The 11,215-nt window shown below is 51.5% G+C and overlaps 1 protein-coding gene across 2 annotated transcripts; it reads right to left on the bottom strand.

Annotated features, from left to right (window-relative positions):
* Positions 1–6,883: 6,883 nt before the first annotated feature.
* LOC119269666 (glucan endo-1,3-beta-glucosidase 14-like) lies at positions 6,884–9,898 on the bottom strand. Of its 2 annotated transcripts, none has more exons than XM_037551562.1 (2): positions 9,627–9,898; positions 6,884–8,193 (listed from the first exon to the last, which is right to left on the bottom strand). In XM_037551562.1, the coding sequence occupies exons 1-2, from the start codon at positions 9,679–9,681 to the stop codon at positions 7,028–7,030; spliced, it is 1,221 nt and encodes a 406-aa protein (XP_037407459.1). In that variant the 5' UTR covers positions 9,682–9,898; the 3' UTR covers positions 6,884–7,027. The 2 variants fall into 2 exon arrangements, with proteins under 2 accessions (XP_037407459.1, XP_037407458.1); XM_037551561.1 differs by lacking the exon at positions 9,627–9,898 and adding an exon at positions 9,037–9,570.
* Between the last annotated feature and the right edge of the window lie 1,317 nt (positions 9,899–11,215).

Genomic DNA, 11,215 nt, shown 5'->3' with positions numbered 1-11,215 from the left:
AGGCATAACCGCATTGAAAGCAATATCGCAAGTGAGGTAATCTTCACACAACCCATGTAATACATAAGGGAAAAAGATACATAGTTGGCTTACAATCGCCACTTCACACAATTACATGAATAAAGCATTACATCATCCAGATACACAAGGTCCGACTACGAAACCAAAATAAAAGAAGACTACCCCAAATGCTACACAAATCCCCAATCGACCCCAACTGGGCTCCACTACTGATCAACTAGAACGAAACAACACAAAGGACAAGATCTTCATCGAGCTCCTCCTTGAGCTTGGTTGCGTCACCTGCACGGTCTCATCGGCACCTGCAAGCTGGTTTGGAAGTATCTGTGAGTCACGCGGACTCAGCAATCTCACACCCTCGCGATCAAGACTATTTAAGCTTATGGGTAAGGTAAAGGTATGAGGTGGAGCTGCAGCAAGCGACTAGCATATATGGTGGCTAACCTATTCGCAAAAGAAAGCGAGAAGAGAAGGCAAAAGCACGGTCGAACAACTATGATCAAGAAGTGATCCTAGAACAACCTACCTCAAACATTACTCCAACACCGTGTTCACTTCCCGGACCCCGCCGAGAAGAGACCATCACGGCAACACACGCGGTTGATGTATTTTAATTAAGGCCAACTTCAGGTTTTCTACAACCGGACATTAACAAATTCCCATCTGCCCATAACCGTGGGCACGACTTTCGAAAGTTCAAAACCCTGACTTTCGAAAGTTCAAAACCCTACAGGGGTGTCCCAACTTAGCCCATCACAAGCTCTCACGGTCAACGAAGGATATTCCTTCTCCCAAGACAATCCGATCAGGCTCGGCATCCAGGTTACAAGACATCCTCGACAATGGTAAAACAAGTCCAACAACACCGCCCGAATGTGCCGACAAATCCCGATATGAGCTGCACATATCTCGTTCTCAGGGCACACTCAGATGAGACATCCTACGAGTAAAACCAACCCTTAAGTTGCCCCGAGGTGGCCCCGCAGTCTACTCGATCGGACCAACACTCAGAGGAGCACTGGCCCGGGAGGGAGGGGTTAAATAAAGATGACCCTTGAGTCTGCAGAACCCAAGGGAAAGAAAAAAGCTAGGTGGCGAATGGTAAAACCAATGTTGGGCATTGCTGGAGGAGTTTTATTCAAGGCAAACTGTCAAGGGGTTCCCATTATAACCCAACCGCGTAAGGAACGCAAAATCCGGGAACATAACACCAATATGACGGAAACTAGGGCGGCAAGAGTGGAACAAAACACTAGGCATAAGGCCGAGCCTTCCACCCTTTACCAAGTATATAGATGCATTGATTAAGTAAAAGATATTGTGATATCCCAACAAGTAAACATGTTCCAACAAGGAACAACATCTCCATGTTCTAACAAGGAACAAACTTCATCTTCACATGCAACTAACAACGCTATAAGAGGGGCTGAGCAAAGCGGTAACATAGCCAAACAACGGTTTGCTAGGACAAGGTGGGTTAGAGGCTTGGTTCAACAATATAGGAGGCATGATAAGCAAGTGGTATGTATCGCGGCATAGGCATAGCAAAAGAGCGAGCAACTAGCAAGCAAAGATAGAAGTGATTTCGAGGGTATGGTCATCTTGCCTGAAATCCCGCAAGGAAGAAGAATGAGTCCATGAAGAAGACAAACGGACGTAGTCGAACAGGTCCTCACAAACGCGACGTTAACAGAACCAACCCGAAGAAGCAACACCGGAAAGAAGCAAACAACATAGTAAACAACCACGACATGAACATGGCATGATTTACAATCAAGTATGATGCATGTCCGGTTTAATGAAGCATGGAATGGCAAAGTGCACAAGCAACCCTACAAATTAAGTGGAGCTCAATATGCAACAAGTTGCATATTGACGAAACACCACGACAAGTTATTTAGTTCGATCTCGTTTATGTACCCAACAATATTAAATGTTGTTAAACATGGCAAGAGGGTGAAGCAAAGTAAATCTACCTATCTAGTCAAGGTTAAATGAGGCCGGAAGCATCGAAAACAATTCCGGTAAATCCCCATATGCATATACTAGGTTTGGTGCTCTTCTGTCCTAAACATAATTTTAGAGTTATTAAACATGCAAAGTAAGGTCACCATGTTAAACTAGGCATTTTTCTACCCCATTTACGTATAAAGATTATTAGGTTTGGAGCTACGGTTATTTAGTTATGAATTAAAGCATTTTAGCATGTTATTTAAGCAAATAGAAACAAACAACATTTTAAACATTTTAAACATAGATGAAAGTTGCATATTATTAAACTAGATGAAAAACTGAGCAAGTTTTATATACAAAGTTATTACATATGAAGCATTATTCATAAGTTATTATATGCATGAAGACCAGGGGTTTTTCTGTAAAACCGTAAACTCTGGAATATTGGCAAAATTCGCAGGGCCAGGGAAAAAATATAGCGGGCCAAAACAGGGGCTGGCCCAACATGAGGAAAGAAAAACAAGAGGGCGCCGGAGCTGGCCTCACCATGGGCCAAGGCCCGTGAAGGCTGTCAGGCTCGCAGCGGGAGCTGGGCCGGAGGAGCCTGGGAGTAGCTGGGCCGCAGTGGGAGAGGAGGCCGGCCCACGCAGCTGGCCAGCGCGGTCAACGCGCGGCTGGACCGGGCGAGCTCCTCTTGCGCGATCTGACGAAGCAGACAACAGCGGTAGGGGACTGCAGCGGCGGACTTGCCGTGAGGGAAACTGGGCAGCAGGGCAGTGTCTTGCGAGAGACTTGGCGTAGGCTTCGGCGGGAATGAAGGGAGGCAGGAAGGCAGTGCGGGGCGGACCAGACTTGAGGAGGTCGTCGTCCATGGTGTCAGGCGTCCTGGTGGCTTCTGCGCTCGAAGCAGGAGAGCTGGCGCGCGGTTGGACTTGCAAGGAAGCGGCGGCGGCAGGAACTTGGCAGAGGACGGCGGATCCGGAAGATGGTGCGGTGGCGCGAGGGCGTCCCTCCCTGGAACGAGGCGGAGGCGACGGGAGGAGAAGTGGTGCAGAGGAGGCTCTGTTCTGGTAATCGGACTGGTCGAAGACGAGTCCTGAAGGCCGGCGTCCATGCATCGGGGCGGCGTGCTCCTCGTTCCCTGCAGCGACGGAGCTTGTGGACTTGCGTTCATGGGCGGTCCAGGGGTACTTGAGAGAGAGGAGGAACGGCATGAGAGAGAGGGAGACCGAGGAGGAAAGGGAATAAGAAGGAGCAGGGGAGGCAGGCGCGCTCGGGTGCAGCAGATCGAGCAGCTCGATCGGGAGGCGCGCTGGCTTCAGGTGAAGCTCTGGTTGGTGGGATAGGATTGAGAGGAGGAGGGGCTCGCTGGTTGGGTGGATCGGGGTGGATCCCGATGGGGATTTGGGAGAAGAGTGCGGCGGCGGCGACAGGGACAAGTCCCCTAATTTCTAGGGTTTGACCAAAATGGGCTGGGGGTGGATGAATATATACACCACGGGTTAGGTTAGGGGCTATCTCGTCCCTCCGATCAAAATCAGACGGTCAGGAAAAATAGGCTAGGGAGTCCAAATAAGAAAACGGAGACGTTTTGTAGATGTTTGCGGATGATCCGGACACAGCGGTAACGACTGCCCGAGTCGGGTCCGGGGCAGCTTTTCGGACACGCGCGCGAGGAGGGCCGCGGGCTGACGAGAGAGGTTAGGCTGGGACTGGCGGATAGGTAGTGAAATGTGAAGACGGTCTAGGAAGGAAAGAGCGGAAAGCCCGGCAACAGTTTTCGGAGACCGAAAACGTCCGACAATAGACCGACTATACTGCTGCTATAGTTAATCGTTGGGGCGTCAGACGGACTCCGAATGCGATGAAACTTGGCAGGCGGCCTACCTACACTAAAATAAGATCGCACGCCAACTTTCAACCCATTCCGAGAACATTTTTCCCGCCACTTATAAAATAATATTCAGACGTGCCGCGGGCGCGTGCGGGTGTGTCTGGGCTCAGAACGGACAACGGACGAAACTGGGGAATCCGGACGGATGCAAGTTTGAAAAACATGCAGATGCAATGCGGATGATGACATGACAAGATGCAACACACAAGCGAATGATACGGCAACAAACAGCGAATAACTGAAAGACACTTGGCGCATCGGTCGGGGCGTCAGACGGACCTACCTTTCTAAAAAGAGCATCAAGGCTCCATTTGATATCTTCCCACCAGGCCGAGTAATGTGCTGATGAAGCCATCTGTTACTCCCACAGACCCATAACATCAATGGAAGTTAACCAAGAACAACCCATAAAAAAAAGAACAAGTGCCAATTCTCTGAGCTTTTTACACTAACAAATTCTGTGATTTTTTCCTTTTTTTAAATTGACAAAGGTTCAACCTGGACCATGTAAGCATTGCAGAAATGATGATTTTTTTTTTTGAATTTTGAGATGTTGATATCTGACCAGTCCATTTTATGCTTAATGGAAAGACATTTACTCTAGCTGTTTGCTCGAAGTATGTTTGTAATTTAATTAAACCATGCCCCTGTAAGTTTTTTTTCTTCGAACCGGGCTCCATGCCCCTGTAAGTATTAATTGATGCCCAATCTTTTACAAATGTCGTATTCCTACGATGAATAAACGCAATAACCTCAACAAAAAAACTGACAAAAGAAGATTACCAAACAAATTCGATGTGACTGCAGTTGCTGGTCTTCAGTTTACCCAGATAAAAACAGAGGTATTTCTTTCTTCGATGAAGTGGTGCTCCTGCATAGCACTTTGCCAAAGAAAATCGCTATGGATATCATAGCCATGGGATGCCGGAACTTATGGATGCAAAGACATGGCAAGCTCTTCAGGAACGAAGTTCCAAGCCCAGTCTCCTGGAAATTCAAGCTTAAGCAAGATCTGCTACTGGTCAAGCATTGGACCAAGGAAAATAATATGGAATTTCTGACTCAGTGGATTGACTCCCAGATGTGATTAGTTTCAGGCTTGAATCTGTTTCCATGTTAGAAAAAGCTGGAATTGGTTAGCTGCAGTCTCTTCATGACTGTATTTTCATTTTCTTCTGTATGTACAATATTCTTTTATAAATGAAAATATACCGTAGAACAATTGTTCTACTGTTAAAGGTTTGAAAAAAAATCTAACTGCAGTTGCTAAAGAAACGGTTAAAACACTTCTCCTAGAGTGACACCTAATTGACCGGTTAGAAATAACAACACAAACTAGCTAGTACATGGCAATCATCTAACAGCTCCATCCTCCACAGTCAGTGCAACTACAGTACAGCTCTGGATATCCACTCAGAACCAGAAATTCTCTATGGCCTGTGCCATAGAGAAAGGAGTACATCGAGCGCAAAACTCGACTGAACCGTCCGTTTTCTTCAGAAACACAGGTTCAGAAGCACACAGCACGATTATCATATCACCGCAAAAGCAACGTGGCCTATTATCTGCGTCAAGCTACACAGTGCACACCCCAATAAAAAAAGGCACTTGCATGTGAACGACAAAATAGGCGAAGATATACCGCTACAGCCTACAGCTACAGGGACAGGCATATATGGGTGGGCAGCACCTACACCTCCTTCTTTTTCAGAAAGATAACTGCACACAGTGATTCCGGAATAAAGCCTCCCCCACAGACTCGCACACTCCTTACATTACACACACGGAGGCTGAAGCAGTCAGTACCGACTTGAGAACTAGAAAAAGATATCCGGCAAAAGGGCTAGATATTCCACAGGCCACCACGTTCGCATGATCAGCATCAGCAACGAGCCATGGATGACACGATATCTCGAACGGTCCAACAGGAGTCGGTTGGCTCTGAGCTCTCAAATGGACGTCCCTGGCTACACTGCATGACATGAGCACCGGGTAGTGAGCGGCCAGACGAGGACGATCCCTTCCCTATCTCCATCTGAACCGTCTCTCGTCTCCATCGTTGGCCTCTTGCATGGGGGTGACGCGACGCCTCTGGACCGATCGGGGTGGAGTGCGCGGTGGTTCGGGCGGAGCCGTCGGCGAAATCTCTCGGTGTGCTGGTTAGCTAGGATCGTAGCGCATGCGCGGCGCATAATTGCGCGCGTACCGGTGGTCAGACCCATCAAGCCAGCGATGGGTGTCAACAAACAAACAGGGAGGGAGCCAGCGGTCCCTGTAGCCGAGCACGCCGCTCAACAGGATGGATCATTCCACATGCACGGGCACATGGCGCACCGGGCCTTCTTGCGTTGCGTGACCTGTTACCTAACCTGACATGGGCGCAACACGCCCCGAACCCGCCGCTGCTGTGCTGGGGTCTTCGTCCGGCCACTTTCTCGCCACGATTTGGCACCAAGCTTAGACTACCGTGTCAGCGGCACGAGCCTGAGGACGAGGTGAGCTAGTGAGTTTATGTACCTCTTTGTCAGGGAAAATAAGTCTATCGTTTTCCTGAGTCTGATGATGAGCTAGTGGCCAAGACAACTCAAGGCTCTTCGCTGGACGATGCGTTAGCCGGAAGGGAGCCCCAATCATTCGTGCGGCGGCGGTGGTGGTGGTGGTACGTGTGGAGGAAGCTGGGAGGAACAATAATGCGGCGAGCATGACACCCACCGCCGCCGCTAACGTTATCTGCAAGCCACACCGGAGAAAAAGCCCAAGGTTAGGCGTGCGAGTTCATTCAGATTAGCACGAGCTCGTGCTGTTCAGCGACACCGGAGACCTCGACGTTGAATCGCTTTGCCACTTTGACGCTTGACATTCCCTGACACGATTTCTTTCTTTCCCGCCTAAGTGCTAGCATGTTTCTCCAGTCAAACACTCCAGGAATTTCCCGCGCTTTCTGCGATGCCCCGCCCGTCCGTGCATCGCCGTCCCTTTGGGTGCCTTTTGCTCTCGGGATCATTGGGGCGGGAATAATCAGAGAAAGGAGAAACTTTCCGGGACAGACATCGCCGTCGTGCCGAATTTCAGAATCTCGGCCAGCCCCATAACCGATTTACAACATGTTCTCCGTATACAATGAATGGTGATGAATCGCTACTAGTTTAGTTTAATCAATCAGCATGCCAACAATGCTGACAGCACGGGCAATACCAGCAGTGGCGTCAAAGAAGATAATCTTCTCCTTACGCCCAATCTGGACGCGGCCGAGAACATGGACTGCGACGAGTACGGGTCGAACCTCCCCACCGACGACCCCCCGCCGGATCCGTCGCCGGAGCCCGAGCCGGAGCCGGCGGTGCCGGCGTTGATCGCGTACACCGGCGAGCCGTTGGGGTAGAACAGCCCGTAGTTTCTCTCTGATGCCGGCCCGGGCTTCATGTTCTCGTTGAAGAGCGCGAACACGAACACGTCGATGGGCACGCTGGGCTTGAGCGGCGTGCCCTGGCCCATGGTGATCCGCTGCATGAGGTTGCCGTTGTACGCCGCCGCGTTCTGCGCGGTGGCGCCCACCTCGTCCTCGTCCCCCTTGGACGGCCACCCCGTCTCCGACACCCGCACGCCGATGTCCGTGTGCCCCATGGCCTTCATGGCCGCGTACACGGCGTCGATCTGCGCGTACAGCATGTTGTCGTACACCAGGCCGCCGTCCCGCACGCCGGCGTTGGGCTGGAACAGCACGTACGGCAGCGACACGCTCCCCGGGCTCCCCTTGTAGGCGAAGAAGGGGTAGGCGTTGATGAGGAACGGCGAGCCCGTCTTGCTGTGGAAGTCGAGCAGCGGCCTCACGTACTGCGCCACGCCCTCCTGGAACGCGCCGGACGACGGCGGGAAGCTGCTGCCGAGCACGTTCACCGAGTGCGCCGACGAGACCGTGACCCGGCCGCTGAGCCCGAGCGCGGCGAGCGCGTCGTAGACGGCCTGCATGGCGGGGACGAGGCTGGCGGCCATGGCGGTGTCGTTGTTGCCCAGCACCTCGTTGCCGACGATGATGCCGGTGATGCGGGTGGCCGGGAGGAAGGGCTGCACGTGCTGCGCCACCCACTGCCGCGCCGCGCCGGGGCTGGCCGCCATGGTCTGCAGGTTCTCGTTGCCCACCGAGATGATGAACTCCACGCCCGTGTTGGCGAACGCCGTCAGCACCTTGGGGTCCGCGTCGTAGAGCTTCACCCGGTTCACGTTCATGGACCGGAGCAGGCCGGCCACCTGCGTCGGGTCCGGCAGGTTGTTGGCGATCTGCCCGTAGTTGATGCCGAACTTTTGCTGCGCCGACACTGTGCCCACTGCGGAAAGGCACGGCGAGGTTAGCAGTGCGAGGAGCAATCAACCCCCATCGTTTCAAAAATATCTTCTTTGAAAAGAAAAATAAAACATTTTTGAAATCGAATTTTCACTTTTCAGATATAGCCACCGAATGCTTTAGGTCGGCGGTCTCTTTCACGATCAACTTGCAGAAAAATAATGGGTCGAAAATAGACAGCCTACTACACTCCAACTGATATCCAGCTGATGATGCATGCGGTTGCGGCAGGTGAGATCGACATACTGGTAGCAGAGAAGAAGGGTGAATTCGCAAGTGTATTGGCTTCAGACTTTCAGTGTGCGCAAAGAAAAAGTGCGTTGGTTCGAGCTATGAATAAATAAGTCTTGCAATGACGCGGGAAACTTCAAGTTGTAGTCACATGCGCGCGCATCAATCAAAGCTGACAAAGCGAGGCGGCTAAATTAACTCTTACGACAATGACGAGCTACAGTTATTGGGAGAGCAATTCTAAGGCAGGCTCCCTGGATCTGAGATCTCCATGCTCTCTGCTTCATAGTAGCTTCAGAGTAGCTCTCATGCTTCTTTCCATGTACGGGAACTGCAGAGCCCCGGAATTGTAGCGAAAACAGCCTTGAAACTCCTGGAAACGGCACCACGGACTGGAGCACCGAGCACGAACGGCACATCGTGTGTGGAATTCGTCGGGCAAGCCTTGGAGATGGCAGAAGCGCGGAGAGAATAAGAGAGCGCTCCACTAGGTTGATCGACAACAATGGCGACGTCGGCAGAGGCTGGAGGCGGAGATGCAGCAGAAGCAAGAAGAAAAGCTCGGGAGATGAAGGAAGCAGAGCAGAGGGCGCACCTGAGAAGAGCAAGAGCAGGAGGATGCAGGGCAGGAGCGACGATGAGGCTCGGTGCTCCATTGGCGTCTCTTTCTCTCGTCTGCTCTCGCCCTTGGCCGATATATGATGTCTGGGGGAGGGTCCGGAGCGGTTACGTCCGTGTTAAAGTAGAGCGGCTCCTTCATTCGGGATCGACCCCTCGCCTTCCCAAGTTAGTTTTTATAGGAGTGGTAGCACCACCGGAGACCGTGTCCAGCCACAGACACCAATGTGTTGAGAGAAGGTAAACTAATGAAATATCTGGGCGGAAGTCGGCGCCCGCTGGCCTACAGCAGAGTAAGCACGTGCGCGGCCTCTACTTCACGCAGGCGCTCTTTGAAACGGCACTACGGATTGGGAGCTGGAAGACGAGCAACAACAACAACGCGTGCTGAATTCTGCCGCGGGCGACGGACGGAGGCGGAGAGAGTAAGCAGAGCTTCTCACCCGGCTGATCGACGGCAATGGCGGCGTCCGCGGAGGGCAGACGCAGAGCGGCGCCAGAAAGAAGAGAAGAAACTCTTACATAGCAGAACGAAGCGAGGAGGAGGAAGCAGGGCAGAGCACACACCTGAGAAGAGCGAGAGCAGCAGGAGGCCGAGCATGAGCATTGTTGGTCGAGTCATCGTCCGCGGCGCCTTCCCTCTCCTCTCTGCTCTCTGTCTGTCCGTCCTCGGTTCAAGTACAGCGGCTCCTTCCTTATGAGCGCTTCCCGACTTCGCAGTTTTTATAGGAGCCGGGGCACCAACATCAACATGGCAGACAAGGTAGACTAAAGAAATATCTTCTCAGGCGGAAGTCGGCGGCCAGGGTCCAGACCTCCACACACGGCACACCGGCACACGACGACGAGGAGCCCGAGACCTGCACTCTGTCGTCGAACTGACCGTTGAGTGTGCGCAAGCAGCGGTCAAGCGTCCCGCATTGTCTAGTCTGATGCGAGGAGGGGGTGCATGAGTTGGGTTTCAACTCCTCACTCTCGCCAGCAATGATTTTGTGTTGTTTGTTTGTTTGTTTGCGATCGATGGATGTGTCATGCATACAGATACAGAGGACGGTGAATGTGAATGCCCGGTTGCCTCTCTCTTTTTATGTACAGCTAGCTAGGTTTGTCCTTTCGGACGCGTGAAAACTCACTCCGCACTAGTAATGGGTTTTCATCTCTCGGAAAGAAGATACAGAGCGCATATATTTCACACAAACAGAGATTGATTCCTTGTGCTGTTGTGCATATCGGCTCTCCAACTTGTCACTTCCAATGTGGGGACAAAGGCTCGATGCAGTTTCTTGTGCCAGGTTGCGGCTGTGGTTGATCACACGACAAAAAAAAAAGAGAAGGGAATGCCGACCGTTCTAGGCACGGCTAGCTGTTGCCGCCTAGGCGTGGTGCCATTTCAGGCAAGTTCTGAGTATATTTTGTGTTTTTCACACTATGCCAGCCAGCACGGCAGCACCTAGGAGGGCAGGAACCGCCAGTAGTAGCATGTTCGGTGTGGTCGGTGGCAATGGCATGGGCCACGCGGTGTGGCGTTTTGCTTGTGCTTCTCGCCCGCTCGCTCGCTCCTCGAGATCGGGACTAAGGAACAGTTGCCGACCTCCAAAACTTGGGTTTGCGCGCGCGGGTCCAGCGACGGCCAGCTGAAGCGGTTCATATTTTTTTTAGCATCAGTACAGACACAAGCGTTTATATACACGCGCATACATTTATGTAGCGGTTCATACTTGGTGCGTACTACGTTAGTCTGGTTCCGTCCCGTGTCAGAATTCATGTCCTCGCGCGCAGGTTCGCTCCGTGACCATGCGTTTGGTAGTCGGCCCGACCCTCAGCCTCATTCATTCACACATATACTCCTACTAACCAGTATGGAACCCGAGACCAAGATAATATTCTAAACATTTTGCAGCTGCGTGTTGCGGCTCGCACCGTCATCATACAAAAATACACCCTTCATATCCAGATTTGGACTTTCCTACATATATTAACAACAACTATATCTGACATCTTTTCTTCTCCTTTTTCTTTCTCATCACTCATCAGTCTGTGTTACGTGCATCTCTTGTTTTCCTCGTTCAGTCTTGGGTCCTTGCGTACCTTTTTTTCGCAAAAAGAAAGCGTTCGCCCCTTTTCGTGTTTTTTTTATAGAAAAAGATAATGTTATG

Source organism: Triticum dicoccoides, chromosome 3A, assembly GCF_002162155.2.
Source record: "Triticum dicoccoides isolate Atlit2015 ecotype Zavitan chromosome 3A, WEW_v2.0, whole genome shotgun sequence".
NCBI classification, from domain to species: Eukaryota; Viridiplantae; Streptophyta; class Magnoliopsida; order Poales; family Poaceae; genus Triticum; species Triticum dicoccoides.
Note: the sequence above shows the minus strand (reverse complement) of the source record. Positions and strands in the feature narration are given on the sequence as shown.

Bases quoted from the DNA above. Each gene is read 5' to 3' on its own strand.
- LOC119269666 (XM_037551561.1), bottom strand. From the start codon at position 9,097: ATGGAGCACCGAGCCTCATCGTCGCTCCTGCCCTGCATCCTCCTGCTC. The intron at 8,194-9,036 runs GTGCGCCCTCTG...GCCTTTCCGCAG, and splicing joins CCTGCTCTTGCTCTTCTCAG to TGGGCACAGTGTCGGCGCAG.